Below are 21267 nucleotides of genomic sequence, written 5' to 3' on the forward strand. Positions count from 1 at the left end.
CTCTTTTCAAATATAACTTCTCAAACTACACCGAGCCTGGGGATTCTTAAGAAAGGGAGAGGAAAAAGAAAACAATTTGTCAGGAGGTGGTGGTACACTTCTTTAATCCCAGTACTCCGGAGGCAGAATCAGGTAGAACTCTTAGCTCAAAGCCAGACAGAACTATACAAGTTCCAGGACAGCTAGAGCTGTTACCAAGAAGCCCTGTCTTAGAGGAGAAAAAAAAAAGTTAACTAGTTTTAACTTTTTTTTAAAAAAAGATTTACTTTTATTTATTATGTATACAATGTTCTATCTGCATGTATACCTGCATGACAGAAGAGGACACCAGATCTCATTATAGATGGTTGTGAGCCACCATGTGGTTGCTGGGAATTGAACTCAGGACCTTTGGAAGAGCAGCCAGTGCTCTTAACCTCTGAGCTATCTCTCCAGCCCTAGTTTTAACTTTTGAAATGAATCCATCAAGATGAAAAAGAGAAAGACAACAAAATTATCAGGAAGTGGGTAACAACAGAAGGAAGGGGTCAGGGTGAGAAGTCTGTAACAATGTGGTGGAGTTGAGTTTCTGATACAAGGAATTAACTAGGATCTTGAAAAATAGCTGGGGATGGGGCCAGAGACAAGCCTCGAGTAGTTAGGAGCAATACTGCTTTCAAAGAGGGCCTAAGTTCAGTTCCCAGGCCCCACACTGAGCAGCTCCAGATCCAGGGGATCCCAAACTGTTTTCCTGCCTCCACACAGTCATTGCAAACATATGCCCATACCCACACAAACACACAAACACACACATAATTAAAAATAAAACAGACCTTCAAAATATAGCTTGAAGAAAATCAGCATCTATCTATGAATCAAAAATGTGTCAGTAGAACGCATCAATAGATTTCATTCCACTTCATTACACCCAAGTCCAAAGAAGTTTTAAACCTTTGTTGTTTAAATAAAGGAAAATCCCAACCATTCCATTCTACCAAAAAAGACTCAGGAGCCAGACGCTGGGGTGAAAACCTGCTAGCTCAGAGAGGCAGAGAAAGAAACCAGCTGACCTTCCTTCTCAGCTCAGGTCTGGATGGAAAACAACCCAAAAGACTCACTCACTAGCTCAGCTAACAGCTCAGGAGCAATAACAACAACAAAAAGCAAGGCCAAATACCAACTTAACTCAAAGTCCCTCCTACTCTTACTGTCAGCGGGCTTCTAGCTCTCCTGCTTGACCTAGGGTTAAATTTATTAGAACTGGTATACAGAGAGCTCTTGGATTAAAGATGTGTGCTAGGGCTGAGTGAACCTTACCATAACCAACTGTTTACAATAAACAGGAAGTTCTCGGATTAAAAATATGTGATAGGGCTCAACCACTCCAAAGAAACGGGTTTTACAGTTTATAATTTTGGGGATCACGTGGGATCAAATATCCTGGGACAAGCCTTGACGACGTTTTCCCAGTGGTTGTGCACATGCCACTGGTTTTCCAAACGGACTTCAGCAAAACTACTACTCAAATGCTAAAGATGAGCTTTAGAGGAAAAATTTCATCCCCTGGGTACCTACTTGGCCCGTCTTTCCTCCTGCATCTGTGGTTTGGTCCGTTGAGCTTTATCTCCCATTCGGGTTCCCTCCAACTTTCCAACCAGAGAAAGGACCTCCCCGGTCGGTTCATCCCGGCGGGTCCGGTCAATGAGAGAGCGGTCAGCTTGGAGCACAAGATTTGAGTTCTGAAAAAAATCATACTTCCTCAGAACTTTGATATATAAATAGTTTCGATCCTTGTTATAACAGTAACACCGGAAAATGAAAAAATACTGGAATAAAAAAATAACCCCCTTAAGAGGAAATAGTATATAATGCTATGCACCAGCACCGGACTGTCTAAGGTGAACGGCCAGCGTTCCTAACAACATCCATAATAACCCACATCTGGGTAAAACGTTGGGCAGATTGGCGGTCACGAGTGGAATGGGGCAGGTTTAGCGCTGAGAGGACTGGAAAAAAAAAACCTCTCCTAAGTTCTCACTCGCCCCAAACACCATCGAGGTTATTCCGTAATGTTTTAACCCAGCCTTCACACAGATCTGATTTCCCCTCCGTGTTCGTGAGCATCTGCGGCCTCCCTCGCCCACAGCCCTCCTCCGACACCACACGCACCGCCTTGTACTCGTACTGCAGACTGCGGGCAGTCACATCCGCCATGGCTGCCGGTGATCCGGGAACTCACGGTTCCACTTTTCCTAACGCTGCGAACCGCCTCGGCAAACCGCTCCGGCCCAGCAGGTACAACGCGGGACAAACGTACGGGACCGAGAAAAGAAACGGACTTCCTTCCGCTTCCGGGACTCAGGCTCTTCCGGTTATATGTACAGCCTCTAGGCGGAGTGCGAGGACACTAGTACATCCGGGTCGAGGATTCCATTGACCGACGAGACACAGGCCCCTGTAGACTGTGGTTCCAGCCACCTATAGGTACTAAAGAGCCAAGAACCCCTTAGCCTATGATGTTAAAAGCTCCATTCTGAGCCGGTCTTGGCGGTGCACGCATTTAATCCCAGCACTCCGGAGGCAGAGGCACTCTGAATTCGATGCCAGCCTGGTCTACAAGAGTGAGCTCCAGAACTCCAGAACAGACAGGGCTACATAGAGAAACCCTGTCTCCAAAAAAGTTACATTTTCTTTTTTTTGGGGGGGTGGGGGTTCGTGTGTGTGTGTGTGTGTGTGTGTGTGTGGTGTGTACTACTGGCCACAGTACCTGTGTAGAGGTCAGAAGAAAACATGCAGGGTTTAAGTTTCCTCCTTTCACTTTGTGGGATCTAGGTATTGAACTCAGATCATCTTGCTTGCCCTAGTTAAGATTTTTTTTTTAAAGCCCTGTATATAAGTGTATAAGGTCTCCCTTTAGCAGAAATGACTTCTGTGCTCTTTTAAGTTTTTATAGGACACTCAGTAATTATTTTACCAAGAGATATTTAGTTTAGTACATTTAGAACACATGAAAATGAGATCTCAGAGCTTTTGCTGCCTGTCTTCACAGGTGCGACTAAGTAAAGACAGGGACTGAATCTTTTTGTTGTTTTGTTTTTTCCAGACAGGGTTTCTCTGTGTAGCCTTGGCTGGCCTTGAACTCACAGAGATCCACTTGCCTCTGCCTCCCCAAGTGCTGGCATTACAGGTATGCACCACCGCAACCGGCGTGGGACTGAATCTTTAAAGTGGACTTTATAGGGCTGGAGAGATGGCTCAGTAGCTAAGAGCATTTGCTGCCCTTACAGAGGACTCTGGGTTTGACTCCCAGTACCCATTTAGTAGCTCACAACTATTTGAAACTTTTGTCACAAGGGATCTGATGTTCTCTTCTAGCCCCGAAGGGTACCAGACATTTGTGAGGTGCATAGATAAAGAAGCAGGTAAAACACCCATACTCACAGAATACAATTTAAATGAAAGGGGGGGCTTTATTCAGTGTGCCAGATAACTGAGAAGGCAATGAATTAACTTTCCACAAATCTCTCCAGCCAGCAAGCTTCACTTCATGAAAACAAAGGCAGTCAGCCATTCCAGCGTTTATTCTTGCCCGTCTGGCCAAGTAGCTAGCCCTTGCTCCAAGATTCATCATGTCGCTACTTTGCTCCTTATTGTCTCCTGTACCTTCCCCTGGTACTGTATTTTTTTCTCAGGCACCATGGGCATGAACCACATGCTCTGAAGGTCATGGTGACTTGCATTCCTCCTGGTATGCCATCTGGGTTCCTGGTTAACTCAAAACAATCATGGTTAGTAGTGTGTCCGTGCTGAGCTACTTAAGGGTGTAAATGCAAGATTCTTTTCTATAATATTAAATGCAAAAATGCACTTTCAAATGCACTTTCATATAACATAGAATATGACAGTGCCCCAGCCATCACTGATATCTGCTATCATTCTCCAGAGTAAGCAGTAACTTCTGTGTCTAAGATCTCTATCATGTGTAGATGGCATCCCGCTGCCATGTGTTGATATCATGGGTTTTTTGTTGTTGTTGTTGTTGTCGTTTTTGTTTTTGCCAGTAAGAGAATTTTCTGGCATAAAGGCGTAAATGAAAGGAAACCATAAGCAATGCCAAGCAGTTGTGCTGACTTAAAATTTAAAAGGAGTCTGGAAAGATGGGTCAGTGGTTAAGAGTATGTGTTGGTCTTGCAGACTGAGTTCAATTCCCACCACCCACATAGTGGCTCACAACCCTCCGTAATTTCAATTCTATTGGATCCAATGCCCTCTTATGGTCTCAATGAACACTGTACAAACATGGTACATAGACATACAGGCAGGCGAAACACTCATACACATGGAATAAAAATAAATCTCAAAAAAAAAAATCTACACCCTGGTGGCGGCGACAGCACACACCTTTAAGTCCAGCACTTGAGAACCAGAGGCAAGCAGAGTTCTGTGTTTGAGGCCAGCCTGTACTACAAATTTAGTTCCAGGACAGCCAGGGCTGTTATACAGAGAAACCCTGTCTCGAAAACAAGCAAAAAGAATCCAAGATAGAGACCTGTTTGAGGCTAAGAAGCAGCCTTGTAACACATCCATAATGAAGAGGTAGGCCGAGTTCTAGGCACCTTAGGACGCTAGCTTCCTAAGGCAGCATTTCAAACAGTAATGTAGCGTTGACAGTATTGTTTCTAAGTCAAGAAGGGCCCTGGAACATGCGAACAGAAGTGGGCACTCCTGTGTGTTTTGTATCCAGGAAGTACTGCTGACGAAGGTTCAACCTTCTGTGTGTCACCAATGTGTTTCACCTTAAAATGGCCTAGGACAGCTATCACAGAGGCAAGAGACGGGCTCAAGAAGTCGGTGGGTTGTTTTGTATGATGATATTCTGCCATGTACTGTTCCATCTGCAGCAGGAATGGGCTCTGAGTGTCGACATGGGGATTACTATCTTGTGGGTCAGAGGCACTCATTAAATATTATGTAGGTTTGAAGCCAGAAAAAAAAAAAAAAAAAAAGGAGAAGAAGAAAGAAAGAAATCCAGGTAGCAGACAAACCAAACCAAAACAAGCAGCACGGCATCAAAAGCTTGAAAGACCGGCTCTTCGTGGTTTCCACAAAAGCTGCCAGCAGCTGTCGTTTTCTTTATGGTGGAGCACTGGCAAGCTAGCGTGCTTCAGGAAATAAGCCCCTTGCCATTCTCATACTTGCAGTCCTAAACGAACCAGTGTGCTTTACAAAGACAAAATTATAGGATAAGTTGGGAAGGCATCCTCCTCCATCCTCATGGGGGAGGGTGAATATGACCACAATTACTCATAATGGGGGAGGGTGAATATGACCTTATACATGTTATGAGAGACTTTATGTCTAAAGCTGTCAAAAATAGCAGAGTGGGACAGCTAAGCACAGGTCAAGGAAACTCATCAGCTGCTCCAGCAACTGTCTCTTCACGGTCTCCACAAAAGAGATTGGCAGTAGGTGGGCACAGGCTGGTGACAGAATGCCCTGTGTCACCCCTAGCAACCTGAGAACGTCTCTTTGAGATCACTGCTTGAGTGTTCTTGACGTTCCTGCAGAAAACGACTTCAGGATGAGCCAGTATGAAACAGTCCTGGGGTTCAGAAGAGATCTGAAAATAGACTGAAGCATGGATAGTAATGCACAGACAGTCCTTAGAGAAAGGACAAGGCACCCCAAGCATAGGTGTAGCTTCTCAAGACAGCTGCATTAAATGTCTTATCAATAGCTGTAGCTGGATATACGATTTTGGTGGCTCTGGAGTAAAATTTCAACAGCTTGCTAAGTTTTTTTCCCCATTTTCTCTATCTTTTCTGATAAATGATATGATAGGGTGGCTGCAGAGGGGCCTTGATTGGGATTGTAATACGGTTACTTAAAACCATAGGTTCACAAGGATTGCATAAGGGGCGGGAGTGTAGGCGTACTTTCTAAAAACTCTTTTTACGTTTCTTTTAATCCCCCCCACCCCACCCCCATTCCTTCCAACACCCAATACCAGATATGAGAGAGAAAGGGTTAGTGGGAGAGGAGGCACAGTTCTTTCTTAGCTGCTCCCTGCTGGTTAGGGTTGTCGGGTTCCTTGGAGCCAGTTCAGGAGATCTCCAACTTTTTGTTTCACAACAGCAAATAGGAGCAGCAAGAGGAAAACAGGAACACCCTTGTTCTTTCTCCTCTCCACATTCTCTGGGCTCTGGCATTTATTCCCTTTCCAGAGTCTTCAGAGTTAAATTATCTGCAGCTGGCAAAGAGCTCCTGTCAGAGCCCACGGGAAGCAAATAGTCTGCTGCTGTGGACTGTCTGGATCAGTCCCACCGCCCACACCTGGGACCCAAAAGAAAACATGTTTAGATCCACACCAGGGGATTATGACATGTCTTTTATCACAAATAAGTGTTCTTGTGAGAGTCCTAGGAAATTGCAGGTTATGCCTGGGAAAGGAAGAAGGCCATTTACTCTTGGGCCTTAAGCGTGGTTCATTGTTTTAACATCCTTGTTTGAAACACTTCTATAAGAATTACTTTAGGCTGGTGAGATGACTCAGCGGGTGAAGGCTCCTGCCACCAAGCCTGAAGATCTGAGTCAATGCCCAGGACATACCCGAAGGGAGAGAAAAGGCTCCCACAGGTTGTCCTCTAACCCCCTTGCAAGGGCTGTGACACATGCATGTCCACACACACACACACACACACACACACACACACACACACTACAAATAAAAACACAATAAAATGGTTTAAAGTGAACCTTGTGTCTTATACAAGCAACAACCACAGCAAATGTTGTCACTGTGCTGAAGTTCTTCCCTCTCAGCCAGTCAGGGTCTCCAGGACCTTGGGGGTAATAGGCTTCTTTTCCCTCCCAGATTCTGCTAATAGTCTTTCTATTCTCCTCACGATATTTATGTAGCACGGGAATGTCTCCTGTCTCCAGGTTTTATCTTACAGCATACCTTAATGATCTTTCTTTCTTATCTAGAATTTTGTTGTGCTTGGAGGTAAAGAAAGAAGGAAACTCAGGCCAGAGAATCATGGATTGGAGGGTAGACTAACTAGAGGCTTCACAGTTGATTTTTAATCATGATGCAACCTGTATGGCCTTTTTTTTGGGTTAATTTCCTGTCTTAAATATCTGTTTAATTTTTATAGCTTCCAAATTTTTTTGTATTGTTTTGTTTTGTTTTTCCGAGACAGGGTTTCTCTGTATAGCCTTGGTTATCCTTTCAAACCCACAGAGATCGGCCTGTGTCTACCTCCCTGGGTGCTGGGATAACAGGTGTGCACCACCTCACCTGGCAAACCTGTTTATATATATATATATCTTTTATATATATTTAATAGTTCTTTTCAGTGTATGAGTTTTCTGGCTGCATGTATGGATGGGCACTTGCAGGGTTCCTGGCGCTAGCAGAGGTCACAAGAGGAACTGGAGTTATAAACACCTGTGAGCTGCCGTGTGGGCACTGGGGACTCAACGAGGTGGACAGTAAGAAGAGCTCCTTACCACCGAGTCATCTCTCCAACCCCAGTTTCTACTTTTCTGTAAATTAGAAAAGTCGTCATTTCTATTCCAAAACATTTGAAAGTTCAAATTAAGCCGGGCGTGCTGGCACACGACTGTAATCCCAGCATTCAGGAGGCAGAGGCAGGTGGATCTCTGTGAGTTCAAGGCCAGCCTGGTCTGCAAAGCGCGTTCCAGACAGCCAGGACTACGCAGAAATACCCTGTCTCGAAAAAAAAAACAAAAGGAAAAAAATTAAACTAGGTTCTTTATAATATTTAGTTCTATTCCGGGTACTACTAGTTAACATGCCAAAAAAATAAAAATCAGGTATGAGGTTGGAGAAATAGTTTGGTGTTTAAAATCACTTGCTACTCTTGCAGAGGCTCCAGGTTTGATTCCTAGCAACCATTATAAGGGGCTCACAACTGCTTCTAAACTCCAGGTCCAAGGGCTCCAGTACCCTCTTCTAGACTCCACAGGCATCTGCACGCATATGGTGCACGCGTGTACACTTAGGCATACACACATACACATAAATTTTTTTGTTGTTGTTGTTTTGGTTTTTCGAGACAGGGTTTCTCTGTGTATCCTTGTCTGTCCTTTGGTCACTTTGTAGACCAGGCTGGCCTTGAACTCACAGAGATACATCTGCCTCTGCCTCCAGAGTGCTGGGATTACAGACGTGTGCCACCAGGCCCGGCAAATAAATCTTTTTTTCTAAAAAACCCAACCAAATACATCAAATGCTCTCCACGGGGTAAACTGTAAAGCCAAGCGACCTCTAGTTACATTTCCTCATTTCTCCAAATACTTGTGAGTTTATTAAATCCTAAGTGTCAAACAGCTGAAGTACTAAATGGGGGGTTTTCTCCAGTCTCTCCTTCCTTGAATTACCATTTTCTCCTGAAAAAAACTTCCCTGTGCTAATAATGGGATTTGTGTTTTGGATCAGATTTCTGGGCTGCTCAAGGGAACAGCTCCTTGGCTCTCATCTGGAGTTCGCTTCCTCCTATTGTGTCTCTGGCTGGGCCTACACATTTACACTCGGGAAGGCTGAGTGGCCAACCTTTATAGTATCTTCTTGGCTGAGGTAGTAAGGTCCCTTCCAACCAAGGCATACCGTCTAGTTTTGGGCTTTCCTAAGATGGTATTGCACTTTCTGTAACACCTCTGTCCTACTGGGGCAGAAGGAACAATGCATCTTCCATGCCTTTATGATCATTCCTAAAGTGAAACTGGTAAGGTTGCAATAATCAAGAGAGATCACAGAAAAATTCAGAATTAGAGACTGGAGGAGTGGAAGGAAAAAGAAGCTGGATGCTAATAAATAAATAAGTTTATTGATTTAAAAAAAATGAACAGAACCAAATCAAAATTATCTGAAAACAAGGTTCCAAGCAATAGAATTCCCTGGTTTAAAAAAAAAATTCATATAAAATAGGATATTGTCTGAAGAAAACATATGATAGTCAAACAACCAGCTTCAGGATAAATCAGTGGACCTCCAGCTAAACTAAGAGAGCTCAAGGCCCAGAAAGACTCACTTACATCCCACCAGTGGGGCACCATGAACTCATGCTGGTACCTGGTGCTAATCTGGACAAGTTCTCTGGTGAAAGCACATCTTCTTTGGGGCCTGATGTTCAGATGCCCAAACTGTCACGATGCTCTCACCTCAAAGGGAATAAAAAGTGTTTTTATTTGTTTGTTTGTTTGGTTGGTTGGTTTGGTTTTTCTAGACAGGGTTTCTCTGTGTAGCCCTCGGCATCCTAGAAGTCTCGCTGTAGACCATGTTGGTCTTGAACTCAGAGATTCACCTGCCTCTGCTTCTTGAGTTCTGGGATAAAAGGGGTGGTGCACCACTGTGCCTGGTTGAGGTTTTTTTTTTTTTTTTTTAATTCTCTTCCCTCATTTTATTTTTTCTTCTTTTAAAAATTAAATTTATTCATTCACTTTACATTCCAGAGATATTTTTTAAGATATTTATTTGGTTATATTTTTGCTTGCACATATGTACACGTGGAACCTGGGGAGGACAGAAAAGAATCAGAATCCTCGGAACTGGAGTTACAGGTGGTCGTGAGCAGCCACGTGAGTGCCGGGAACTCTGTAAGAGCATCCAGTACTCGTGACTGCTGAGCCATCTCTCTGACCCCCAAAAAAGTTCTTTTACTTCGTGAAAAGTGAATGAACATGATCTGGGAAAATACATTCAAGCTGTCCCCAAAGCCATGTCACACTCAATGGCTATGTGAGATGTCTGCTGGCTACAGAAGGAAGAGCCTCATGCACCAAGATATTTACGACCTACCTCAATGGGAGCACAGGCAGATGGGCAGCCTGTTACGAGTTTCACTTGCTGTGAGATGATAGTCTCAGCTCTTTCCGTTGGTAGAAACTTTGATCTGCTAAGAGTACATTTTAAAGGTTTTGATAGTCCAAAGGATGGTTAGACTGGGTACAGGGGTGGGAAATGAATGTCTTTCAAGGGGACCCAAAATAGCTTCAGGTGATTAGGCTCTGGGTCCTCAACATGTAATTCTTCACAATCACTAAGTTCAATCTGGTCATTTACCCTTTTAGCATCTTCAGTGCAGGTGTGGTTTATTTTGGGGACCATCTGCTCCCTCCTATCATCTAAATTGATTGCAAACATTTATGATCATGAAATCTTATTTCTTCTTTGAGGAGCATCTCCATAAACATAAGCACTGCTAAAACTGATATCAATCCTCAAGTATGTTTTCACTGGGAAAAATTTATATAATTACATTCATTTTTTGTTTTCTTTCAGATGGGATTTTTCTGTGTGGCTCTGACTGTCCTGGAACTCATTCTGTAGACTAGGCTGGCCTCGAACTCAGAGATCCATCTGCGTCTGCCTTCTGAGTGCTGGGATTACAGGCATGTGCCACCATTGTCCAGCTATATAGTGGGGTTTTAATATGTTATTACATTTCAGATTAAATGTTCCTAGTTGAACATTTGGAACATTTGGAATCCCCACAATTACAAACAAAATTTAGAATGCAAGATGGTTCTCTTCCCTGTAGTGTTGTCTGTCACATCCTGCTGGAGCTTGAGCTCAGAAAAGACATCTGTTGCTAAGTGACATAAAAACGGAAGCCTTGCTTGTCTACTTTCCACAATGTATTTTGGCCATTTTATTAACTGGTCTTTTTGTTTTGTTTTGTTTTTTAATAATAGATCAATTTTTAAAGGCTTATTTATTTAATGTAAATGAGTGCTCTAGCTGCATGTACATCTGCCTTCCAGAAGAGGGCATCAGATCTCTGTGTAGATGGTTGTGAGCCACCATGTGGTTCTAGGAATTGAACTCAGGACCTCTGGAAGAACAGACAGTGCTCTAAACCACTGAGCCATCTTTCCAGCCCACCTGTTGCAGGTCTTACTGAATTTGAGTGGGCTTTTTCCCCCCTTTTTTAACCTCTTTGAATTATTTTCTCTATTTCCTCCAGACTGTATGAACCATCTAATTTTTCATTAATTATAAAGTCTGTACTGGTCTCATGGATAAAAAGCAACAACTGAAAGGTACCGATAATCTTTTGATTGAGAACTAAGGAAAACTGGAAATTGCCTTTCAAGCAACCATTTCTTGATGTGCTTCTCAGTGTTGTCTTTAAGCAACCATTCTCACCAAGGGCAAAAGGTTTTAAACAAGTTTAAGGCTTGATTGGCAAATAGGCAGAATGGAGGCTGCTATGCTGGCAGCTACTTCCTGTGTTGTTTATAATGATCCTGATTTTCTCTTCCTCCTCCTCCTACTTTTTGCTGCACCACCATGCCTGACCATTTCCTAAGTTTCATTTGGTGTGGCATACTGGTGCATTTTTGTGTGGGGAGGAGCACTGAAAGGGTGTGGGGGTCAGAGGACAATCCAGAGTGTTAGTTATCACCCTCTGCCTTGCTTTGAAACAGGATCTCTTTGTCGTTTCTGTGCTGTGTGTTCACCAGGCTAGCTGGCTTCTGAGCACCCGGAGATTCTATCTCTATTTTCCCTGAATGAACAATGAAATTACAGACCCTTTCTATATGTCTGGCTTTTTAGGAAGGTACTGGGATTTGAACTTAGGTCATCATGCTTGTACCATCTTCCCAGTCTGTGTGTGTATGTGTGTATATGTGTATGTGTGTGTGTGTTGGGGGGGGGTCTATTTGCAAACACCACAGCCAATAAAGTAAGGATTTGTGTGAGGCAAGAAGGAAATCTGGTTCCGCAGGACTCAGTAGCTGGTGTTGGTTCAAACTTCTAAAGTCTGGCACCAGGCAGTTTATTTTAGGTATATTTAAGTACAGTACAATTTGGGGAGAAAAGTTTCCTGGTGTAACAGATCCTGAGTCACAGTGAAGCATAGTTACATGGAAACTCTTCTCAGAGTACGTGTCACTTCTCCCATGAAGATGGGTTCTAGAGACAGGCTGCATGTGTTATCTTCAGGGCCCAAGGGAGGCTCTGGTGTGGTTTAGGTCACACAGATAACTCAGAGGTCATCTAGACTATTAGCCAGAGGCAGAAAACAGTTACATCTTCCACTGAAGGAACGGCCGTATGTGCCGATTATTCCTGATTTCCCTAACGCTTACCTGTGAGTATAAGGACCTCTGTGCTCCCAACACCTGTCAAACTTTTGTAGAGTCATGCCCTTGTAGCCCAGACTGGCTGGCCTTGAACTTTTCCCCTGCCTCAGATATCCCAAAAATTTGGGGTTTAGTCCTGTGCCATGATGTCTGGTTTACAATATAAGTTTGTTTGTTTTTTTTAATGGGATATAGCTAAATGTATTTCACAGAAAAATCTACCATATTTCCTTTCTTAACAAAGGTAAAAACCCACAATGCTAGAGCTGGCTTGTTAAAAATGAGTCATGTTACAGCTTACTTTCACTTATCACTTGTACAAAATCACCAATTAGCATGAACCATGGAGGGTTTCCTAGTTTCTCCACTCCTAAGTTAACAAGACACTGGTTGGAGGGGGCTGGAGAAACAGCTCAGCTGTTAAAAGCACTTGTTGCTCTTACAGAGGACCTGGATTTAGTTCCCAGTACCAGTTTCAGGGGCTCTGCCCACTCTTCTGATCTTCTTGGGCACAAGGCCTCAGGTACACATGTATACACACAGGCAAACACCCAGACCTTGTCTCAAACAAACAAACGGTTGCTTATGCGTGTTTTGCACATGTGTAGGTATGGGCATTCTGAACCTAGAGTCCGTAGAGACAGAAGACGGTATCAGGTTGCTAGATTCCTTGGAACTGGAGTTACAGATGGTTGTGAGAAACCTTGTGGGTGCTAGAGCCAAATGAGTGTCCTCTGGAAGAGGAAGTGCCCTGAACAGCTGAGCCGTCTCTCCAGACCCCTTGTTGCCATTTCCTTTTTCTTTTTTTTTTTTTTTTTTGGAGGGGGGGTTTAATGTGTATTGGCATTTTGCTTGCATATGTCTGTTCACCACATGCACAAGTTACAGGCAGTGTGAGCCACCATGTGGGTGCTGGGAGTTGAATCTGGGTGGTCTCAGAAGATCAGTGAGCGCTCCCAACTATCAGGCCATCTCCCCATAACCCCCCTCCCCCCCCCCGCCAACATTTGTTAACGTGTACTAAGCCTTGTCTAGTCTTCACACTTTATTAAGCTCTTTTTGATATGTACGTACGGTCAGCAGAGCTGCCTGAAGGTCTGGGATTTGTTTTGTTTTTGTCTTTCAAGACGGGGTTTCTCTGTGTAGCCCTGGCTGTCCTGGAACTTTCTGTAGACCATGTTGGTCTTGAACTCAGAGATGAGTCTGCCTCTTCCTCCTCAGGGCTGTGATTAAAGCTACCACGTTTAGGATTCTTACTCCTATGTGAGCAGTGAGCGGCGAACGACTGCAGGGCGGGTCTTTGCATGAAAATGGCCTGCTCTAAGAGTCTTTGATTGGGGAAGGACACCTGATTCTGGGTATGGTCTGGCAGTGAGGTCTATAGCGGTGCGTGCATATATATACCTGTATGTGTGCATGTGTGTGGGGGATTGCAAGTGCCTGCCTGCCTCCTGCGTACAACATCAGCATCTTTCTGGGTCTCTGCTTTGAATCGAGGTCTCTTAATAAAACCTTATACCCACTAGCCACTTAAGCTCAGTGGATCTGCTTAGCCCTGGTTTTCCAACTTCAGGGTTGGAGGTGTGCGCCCGGGGACCCAAACCCTCTCTGGTCATCTTGCTTGGGGCAGCAGGCACTGTACCCACCGAGTCATCTTCCCACCGAATGGGGCTCATTAGCGGTGCCTACACACATTTCCTTTTTCACCTCGCACAGAGCCAGAGGGAAGTGAGAACAGCTTTTCCCGGTCAGTTCCTAATTTTGTCTCCAACTTAAGCAAACTTTGTCCAGGAAGGAACGTGGTGAGCGTAGCAGCAGGTACTTCAGCGTTGAGCCTCAGAACGAGGCGGAGCGGCTGTGAACGCGTAGCCACAGACGCTCTGCTGTCCCTTCCAACCCAAGGGACGAGGGACCGAGGGTGTGTGCCCTCAGGGCGGGCCCCGACTCTGGCCGAGCCTCTGTCCCGGGCCCCGCCTGGTGGATTTGAGCAGGGGGTGGAGCTTGCCGGGGCGGAGCCCCCGAGGCGGGAACCGCTGTGGATCGCCGGAGTCCTCCCGGCCAGCGCCGCGTGCCACTCGCAGCCGTCCACCGCCCGCAAGCTTTGGACCTTCGGAGACATGGTCTGTAAGCAGAAGGGGCGCGCTGGAACCACTCCCGTAGCCGGCGCCGGTTGTGAACCGGGAGCATCGTGCACGCCCGGAAGAAGGCAAGGGCGGCCAGGCCGCGCTGCTGCTTTAAGAACGCTCTCCCGCTGAGACCGTGAGTAAGGTAGCCCCCGGTCCCAGGAGAAACCCTTGAGTTTGGGGCTTTAACTGGGCCAAGGAGAGATGGGTGAGGATACCGCTGTCTGGGCGTGGAGTTTGGGGAGGTAACTCCTGGTGGAGGGGCCTCCACTTTGAGGCAGAGCCCCTGGCCCCGGTAATTTTGAACAGGGCTCATCGAGAGGGCAGCTGGGCTCGGTGCCGGAGGGAGGAGAGAGCCCCTCACCTGAACTCGAGGCCCCTGGTGCACTTTTCTTCATGCCTCGGGAAGCCCAGTCAGTGGCTGGTAAATTGTTAGGGTGACGGCCGGAAGTTTCGAGCTGGGGGGAGCGGGGGCGGGGTGCAGGGGATCTCTGCTACTGTCTGTTAGTGGGGTCCTGGTCACCCAATTCTGCAGGCGCTTTCCCGGGCTGAGAAGCGCAGACGGACCGATGGCCATCTGCTAGCCTGCCTCACCCTCATCCTTGCAGTACCAAGGAGTTGGCAGCACAGTGCCTGTCAGGCGCCTGCGGGGCAGAGAGTGGTGGGGTTAAGTGGTCTAGTGACACAGGGCAGGGTTGTGAAGTCACAGAGGAAGTGGGATGCTGCAGCTAGGGACCTAGGCCGGCTACCCAAGGATGGGGAAGATAATTGCCCAGTCAGATTCTGTGTTTTCTGCCTGTGGAAGGAAGCCTCTGGGATTGGCAGGGCATAGCTGGTGCCCGAGGTGGACTGATGAGACGGGTGAGGCCACCCCACTGTAAGGGTCCCTCACCCCATCTTACACTGGAATAAAAACAGCCTCATGTCCACCCTCTGGCAGCCTAAATACCACCCACAGTATGAGGAAGGAAAGCAGCTGCCTCAGGGTACATCCTTTGGTCTCCATTTCCCTTCCCCAAACCTCTTCCAAGACAGACCACTCTCGTTATGTCCAAACCCGGCTCTGCGTGCTTTCTGTTACTCTTGAGTAGCTGGCATCCAGGATTTGAGGTACCAGGGCTCTGGGAACTATGTTCTGGAGAACAGACACGCCCAGAAAACCACCACTGACCCCCACCCTCCTACTTCTCCAGATGCAGAGACCTCCATGGCTGTGATAAGCCTGCTGTTCTTGGCAGTGATGTATGTTGTTCACCACCCCCTGATGGTCAGTGACCGTATGGACCTGGACACACTAGCCAGGAGTCGGCAGCTGGAGAAACGGCTGAGCGAGGAGATGCGGCACTTGGAGACAGAGTTTGAAGAGAGAAGGCGAGCGGCGGAGCAGAGACAGAAAGCAGAGAACTTCTGGAGAGGGGACAAGCCGAGTGAGGATGAGTTAGTGCTGGGGAAGAAGGATATGGGATGGCCGTTCCAGGCCAGTGGCCAAAATGGGGGGCCTCTGGGCTGGATGCTTGGAAACCTGTGGAATGTGGGCCTTTTTTGCCTTTTTCTCATCTTTGAGCTCCTGCGACAGAACATGCAGCATGAGCCAGCCTTTGACTCCAGCAGCGAGGAGGAAGAGGAAGAAATCCGTGTTGTGCCTGTCAACGCTTACACCTGGCTCTCTGATTTTCCCTCCCAGGAAGCCCTGGAGTCCTTTTACAAACATTACATCCAAAATGCCATCCGTGACCTGCCCTGCACCTGTGAGTTTGTGGAGAGCTTTGTGGATGATCTCATTAAGGCCTGTCGGGTGCTTAGTCGCCGGGAGGCTCACCCACAGTTGGAGGACTGCCTGGGCATTGGAGCTGCCTTTGAGAAGTGGGGGACCCTCCACGAGACACAGAAATTCAATGTCCTGGTGCCCATTCTCCCCCCACAAGGCACTACGTTTGTCTTGGAGATGAGAGACGCCGCCCTGGGCCATCGCTGTGGCTCCGTGAAGGTGGACTCGGAGTGCATGTGCAAGCACGAGAAGCTCCTGGGGGATGTGCTGTGCCTGGTGCACCACCGCCGGGACCACTCAGCCCTCTTGAACAAGTGCACCAGCTCCATCAAGGCGGCGCTCTGCACTGGCTCGTACCTGGACGTGTGTAAGACGGTGCAGTGGTTCCGAAACATGGTGGGCAATGCCTGGGCGCTGGTGGCCCACAAGTACGACTTCAAGCTCACTCTCCCGCCATCCACCACCTCCTGCAAGCTCAGGTTGGATTACCGCTCGGGCCGCTTTTTGTCAATCAGTATGGTTCTCGGGGTGCAGCGGGAAGACACCTTGGTCTACCTGGTGAGCCAGGCCCCTGACCGAGAGCAGCTCACCACTGTGGACTGGCCCGAGTCCTTTGCAGCTTGCGAACACTTGTTTCTGAAGCTGGTGGGGCGCTTCGCCCCTGAGAACACTTGTCACCTCAAGTGCCTGCAGATCATCCTGAGTCTCCAGGACCACCAGCTCTTACCCCCAGGAGCGTCCCGCCCCATCCTCACCTCCTACCACTTCAAAACAGCCCTCATGCACTTGTTGCTACGGCTGCCTCTCACAGACTGGCAGCACAGCATGCTCTCCCAACGGCTCCAGGACCTTCTCTGGTTCTTAGGCCGAGGCCTCCAGCAAAGGTCTCTCCATCATTTCCTCATTGGTAACACCTTCCTGCCCCTGACCATACCCATCCCTAAGACATTTCGGAATGCCGAGCCCGTCAATCTTTTCCAGCACCTGGTGCTAAATCCAGTGGCACACTCACAGGCGGTGGAGGAATTCCACAATCTCTTGGCCCAGGTGAAAACTCTGCCGAGCTCCCCAGTGGCTGGAGGACTTTAATGGAAAGGCCATTAAAAAATAAAAAAAAAATATATAGGAGAAATAGGCCATAAAAAAATTAGGAAAAGGTATTTCTGATTCCTCAGGCTGTGAAGAGTTTATTTTTCACATAACTGAGAGGAGCGGTATGTGACTGACCTTCACCTTGCCCACTGGGACTCTGATAGAGTAAATCACTCTTAGAAGCGCCTGAAGAAGGCTGCAGCCAGTGGAACCTAAACTAGGGCGGGTGGAGGTGGGCTGATGTTTTATTCTCTTGACTTAACTTTAGTCGTGACCTAGGAAAGTAAAAGCTCATGGAAATAGATGTCATGAGAGGAGTTTGCTGCTGAGGCGTTGAGATCCTGATAAAAGGTTGTTTCTGTATCAACACTGGATGCCAAAGCCCCAGATACCTCCGTCCTAGCTCATTTCTTTTTGTGAACTGCTCCGTGTTCTCTGTGAAACGGCTTGTTGCACTGTTAGCTTAATTCTCACCCAAACTGATGCACTCCACCTTTCTCCCTCCAAGGACAGACAGCCACGGTTCACACTTCAGGATGTAAATTTTCATGATTAGTTTGAAAATATAATCAACATGTTTCATTTCTATTTCCTTAATTGGCACTATTTTCATACAAATTTAAAACTCTTTATGTATCTGAGAAAAACCCTAGCACTAACCAAATGTTTGTTAGTTTTGACTCATTGTAAGTTATTGAGATATTGAGATAACAAGTTTCCTATACTTCATGAAATAAGCGATGCCCGATGGCCTTTCCAGCTTCCGGAAGCAAGATTAGAAAGCTCTTCGTGGTGATGATTTTCCAGGGGCTCTGAGATGAACAGTTTGTTTCTGAGAGAGCTGCCTATTTGTCAAACGGAAAGGCTGAGCTGCCGTGTGCCTTCTTCTGAGGTTGGCTTTCTATTCTCTTTTCAAAGATGACAAAGAGATTACTTGAACTTTGTTTGTGGTTTTGAAAAGAGGGGTCATCACAATCCAGGCCCGTTGCCAGGGCTGGGCAGGAAGGCCTTGAAAAGCAGCTCACCTCTAAGAGCTCTGGTTCTAGAGAGTCATTGGCATGTTTCCCACTTGTTCTTAAGGCCTATTAAGTAGTAGTTATGGGCGTGGTTGTTTTTGAAGTATCAAGGCTGTTCTATATCCAACACTGCCAGGAAATCTGCTGGGAAGAAGACCCTGGCCCACCTTTTGACTTGCCCTCTGCAGATGGTGAGGAAGGAGGTATCAAAGGCTAGCCTTTGGGATTTCTGTAAGGAATCCACACTCTATCAAAAATAAAAGCATTCTAGAAACTGATGTCAGTCGGTATTTTAAATTCTTGCTACATAGAGGTACGATACTCCCGTGTTACATGCTTTTCCGGGTGAGAGGATAGTGATGGCTTTATACCGTCTTTAAGATGTCCATATACTTTTCAGAAAACTGTCTGGCTCTATCTTAACTCCAGTAAAAAGACAAACAAACAAACAAAAAATGGATGCTGTTCTGTGTCTGAATTGGAGTCTGTTCACTAAGAACATTGGTATATACCTTTCCCAAGAGGTTCTTGTTTTCCCGACAGCGCTAGCTGTGTATTCTGGTGTTTCCCAATGCACCTTGAACCAGTCTTCCCTGTGGTTTCCAGTGCCATGGCCGGTGGCCAGGAAAGAATAACTCATAAAGCCGAGGATCATCTAAGTTATTAATTTCCATGGTGCCTAAACCCAGATTTCAACTAAATTAAAAGCTCTTCGTAACTACAGACAGCATGCTCTAGGAGTTTGCTGGGGTAGGAAGAAGGTGATATGATTGCTAGGTCTGCAGGGCTATTTCTCACCTAACAGACAAGAAGGAAAACGTGAAATTATGAGTGGGGAGAAGGCTCCAAAGGGGATAGTCAGCAGAGCTTGGGTGGGGCAGAAGGTACAAGAAAGCATATAGCGTGTGTGTGTGTGTGTGTACGGGGGTGGAGACTGAGTCATGGAAAGATCTGTAGGGCACTGGGAATATTCTTAACAGTTACGTGGGGAACCTCTCCAGAGGGGAAGCCAGACTTCATTCTGATACAGAACCTGGCAAGCCCCCAGCATGCAACACCAGTTCCAGTAACGGGAACAGTTCCGGTTCACCTCATTGTAGGCACTGTTGTTTTCACTTAGGAGTTCACTCAGTCTTCGTATTGCAGCCCCATCCTGGAGGCTCTCTGTTGAACGTGTGAAGAAACTGAGGCGCAGGGAGGGTGCACAAGTTTCTTACGGTCACATACCTAGGACGTGGCTGCACCCAGAAGAAAGTACCCGCCCTGGCAACCTTTCACTGTAGGCTTTGGAATGAAACAAGATTAACTGGTCCAATAGTTCTGAAAAGCAAATGTATTATATTGGTTTTAAGGTCAGGGTGGTATGTTATTGTTTGAAAGTTTTAAAATTATTAGTTCATAGCTAGGCTTTAGGAAATTAATTTCATATTGCATACAAAAAAATAAAAGCAATGCCCAGAGGCCAAGAAGAATGTAAAGCAATTCTTTCTCCTCCTTGTCTTGTTTTTTTAGTTTTTCAGTACAGGGTTTCTCTGTCCCTGCCTGTTCTGGAACTGGCCCTATAGACCAGGTTGGGCTTGAACCCAAAAATCAACCTGCCTCCGCCTCTACCTCAGGAGTGCTGAGATTAAAGACATGCATAACCATAGGGCCAATATATTGAAAAGCCATTTAAACAGCAATCCCTTTTGATCTCAGTAACTTGATGGTTTAAATCAGAAACTATGTTATGGCAAAAGCCAGCTATAGACTGGAAAGTCAGCAAATCTGTAGCCAAAGGTTGCTTGTTCAGCCAGTTGGTAACTGTGGTTCCTCACCCAAACTAAGGTTGTTTCTCTTGGATTTTAAGGAAGTAGAATCTGGTGTCAGACAATCGGGCTTCTGGCAGCCTCTGAGTGGGGGAGGGGTGGAGGACTTTACTTCTATACAAACAGAGGAACTGAGTTTCATATGCCTCTGATACTGATGATAAATCACTTAATCTTTTGGCACCCTCAATGGCCTCAACTCCAAAACAAAGGCAGCATTCAGAGTAGGATGTGAAAGACCTGCCTGCCCTGGGCATGCTTGGCCTTACAGACATTGGGCATGAAGCTGGCAGAGAGCCAAGCAGTCAGCTTAGAGGATTCCAGAATAAACTCCAGTTTCATCCAGTGGGTCACCTAGGATCTTTCCTTTGTCAGAGGTTCCAGGGACTCTAATTCAGAGCCACCAATGCTTGTTGCTCTTAGTTTGAACATCCAAGTCTCCAAATAAGGAGCCTTCAGTATATTTGGGAAAGCTTTCCTGGGGAACTGGCAGGAGCCAAAACATGCCTGGAGCTAACTGGAGGAAGATGGAGAGAATTCTTTATTTTGGGGTGCAAGTGTGTGTGATGAATACTTTATTGCAAGCACATTACCAGTGAGACTCATCAAAGAGTGAAACTCATCAAGATACTCTTATATAGTCAAATCATATGGTAAAGCTCTAAGTTTTAGGACCACTCCAAGACATTTAAATATTACAAGGGCAACATTAAGTTTAATGCAACATCAAGGTTAAAAGGAGCAATAAGAAGTTACCATATCATAAATAAGACCTATTATTCCACTCTTAAAAAGTGGAAAACTTTTCAAACAAGGAGAGATGTGGGACTCTTCTTAAATAGTGACTAGCTGGGTTTTCCACTTATGGGAGATGAGGTGGGGTCTAACAAGATAAGAAATGACTTTTTACCACGAGATCTTCCAGAGAAGAGCCATCACTGATAAGGAAGTCATTAAACTGGTCTTGGATTTGGTCCATAGTTTGTGGGAGATCTCGACCTGGAATAAACCATTTGTGTTCTTGGTCTGTCTTCCAGCATGTCTTGGAAACAGCGGTCAATAAACTCTTCCCACATCTCCTATTTGTTGAATTCCTCTTCGTTATCCATCCACATTTACTCTGCAAATGGATTATCATCATGAGAATGACCGTTAATAATCTTCATTAATGATGCCTGGGCTACTACTGTGGTGACTTGAATCTTTCATAGTTGGTGCTCGTTGTCATTTATTTATTTATTTACTATGTATACGATGTTCTGTCTGCATGTGTGCTTGTAAACCAGAAGAGGGCACCAGATCTCATTATAAATGGTTGTGAGCTACCTTGTGGTTGCTGGGAATTAAACTCAGAACCTCCGGAAGAG

At 45.9% G+C, this 21267-nt stretch overlaps 2 protein-coding genes across 5 annotated transcripts in view; one reads left to right on the forward strand and one right to left on the reverse strand.

The window, feature by feature from the left end:
- Snrnp200 (small nuclear ribonucleoprotein U5 subunit 200) overlaps positions 1-2309 on the reverse strand; it is a 29658-nt gene extending 27349 nt beyond the window's left edge. The window contains exons 1-2 of the mRNA XM_021657087.2: positions 2149-2309; positions 1555-1718 (exon numbers count right to left, since the gene is read on the reverse strand). Of these exons, the coding sequence (XP_021512762.1) occupies positions 1555-1718; positions 2149-2193 (209 nt within the window). The 5' untranslated portion in view covers positions 2194-2309. The remainder of the gene's footprint in view (positions 1-1554; positions 1719-2148) is intronic.
- An 11801-nt stretch (positions 2310-14110) lies between these two features.
- On the forward strand, positions 14111-18370 carry Itpripl1 (ITPRIP like 1). 4 transcript variants are annotated; one of them, XM_060371412.1, is made up of 4 exons: positions 14111-14352; positions 14526-14640; positions 15410-15653; positions 15901-16308. In XM_060371412.1, exons 2-4 carry the CDS (start codon positions 14613-14615, stop codon positions 16163-16165), a joined length of 537 nt encoding a protein of 178 aa, XP_060227395.1. In that variant the 5' UTR covers positions 14111-14352; positions 14526-14612; the 3' UTR covers positions 16166-16308. The 4 variants fall into 4 exon arrangements, with proteins under 4 accessions (XP_060227395.1, XP_060227393.1, XP_021512783.1 ...); XM_060371410.1 differs by having other exon boundaries at positions 14123-14352; positions 15410-18370; XM_021657108.2 differs by lacking the exon at positions 14526-14640 and having other exon boundaries at positions 14123-14361; positions 15410-18370.
- Positions 18371-21267: the final 2897 nt, after the last annotated feature.

The sequence above is a fragment of the Meriones unguiculatus genome, chromosome 18 (assembly GCF_030254825.1).
Source record: "Meriones unguiculatus strain TT.TT164.6M chromosome 18, Bangor_MerUng_6.1, whole genome shotgun sequence".
Lineage (NCBI taxonomy): Eukaryota > Metazoa > Chordata > Mammalia > Rodentia > Muridae > Meriones > Meriones unguiculatus.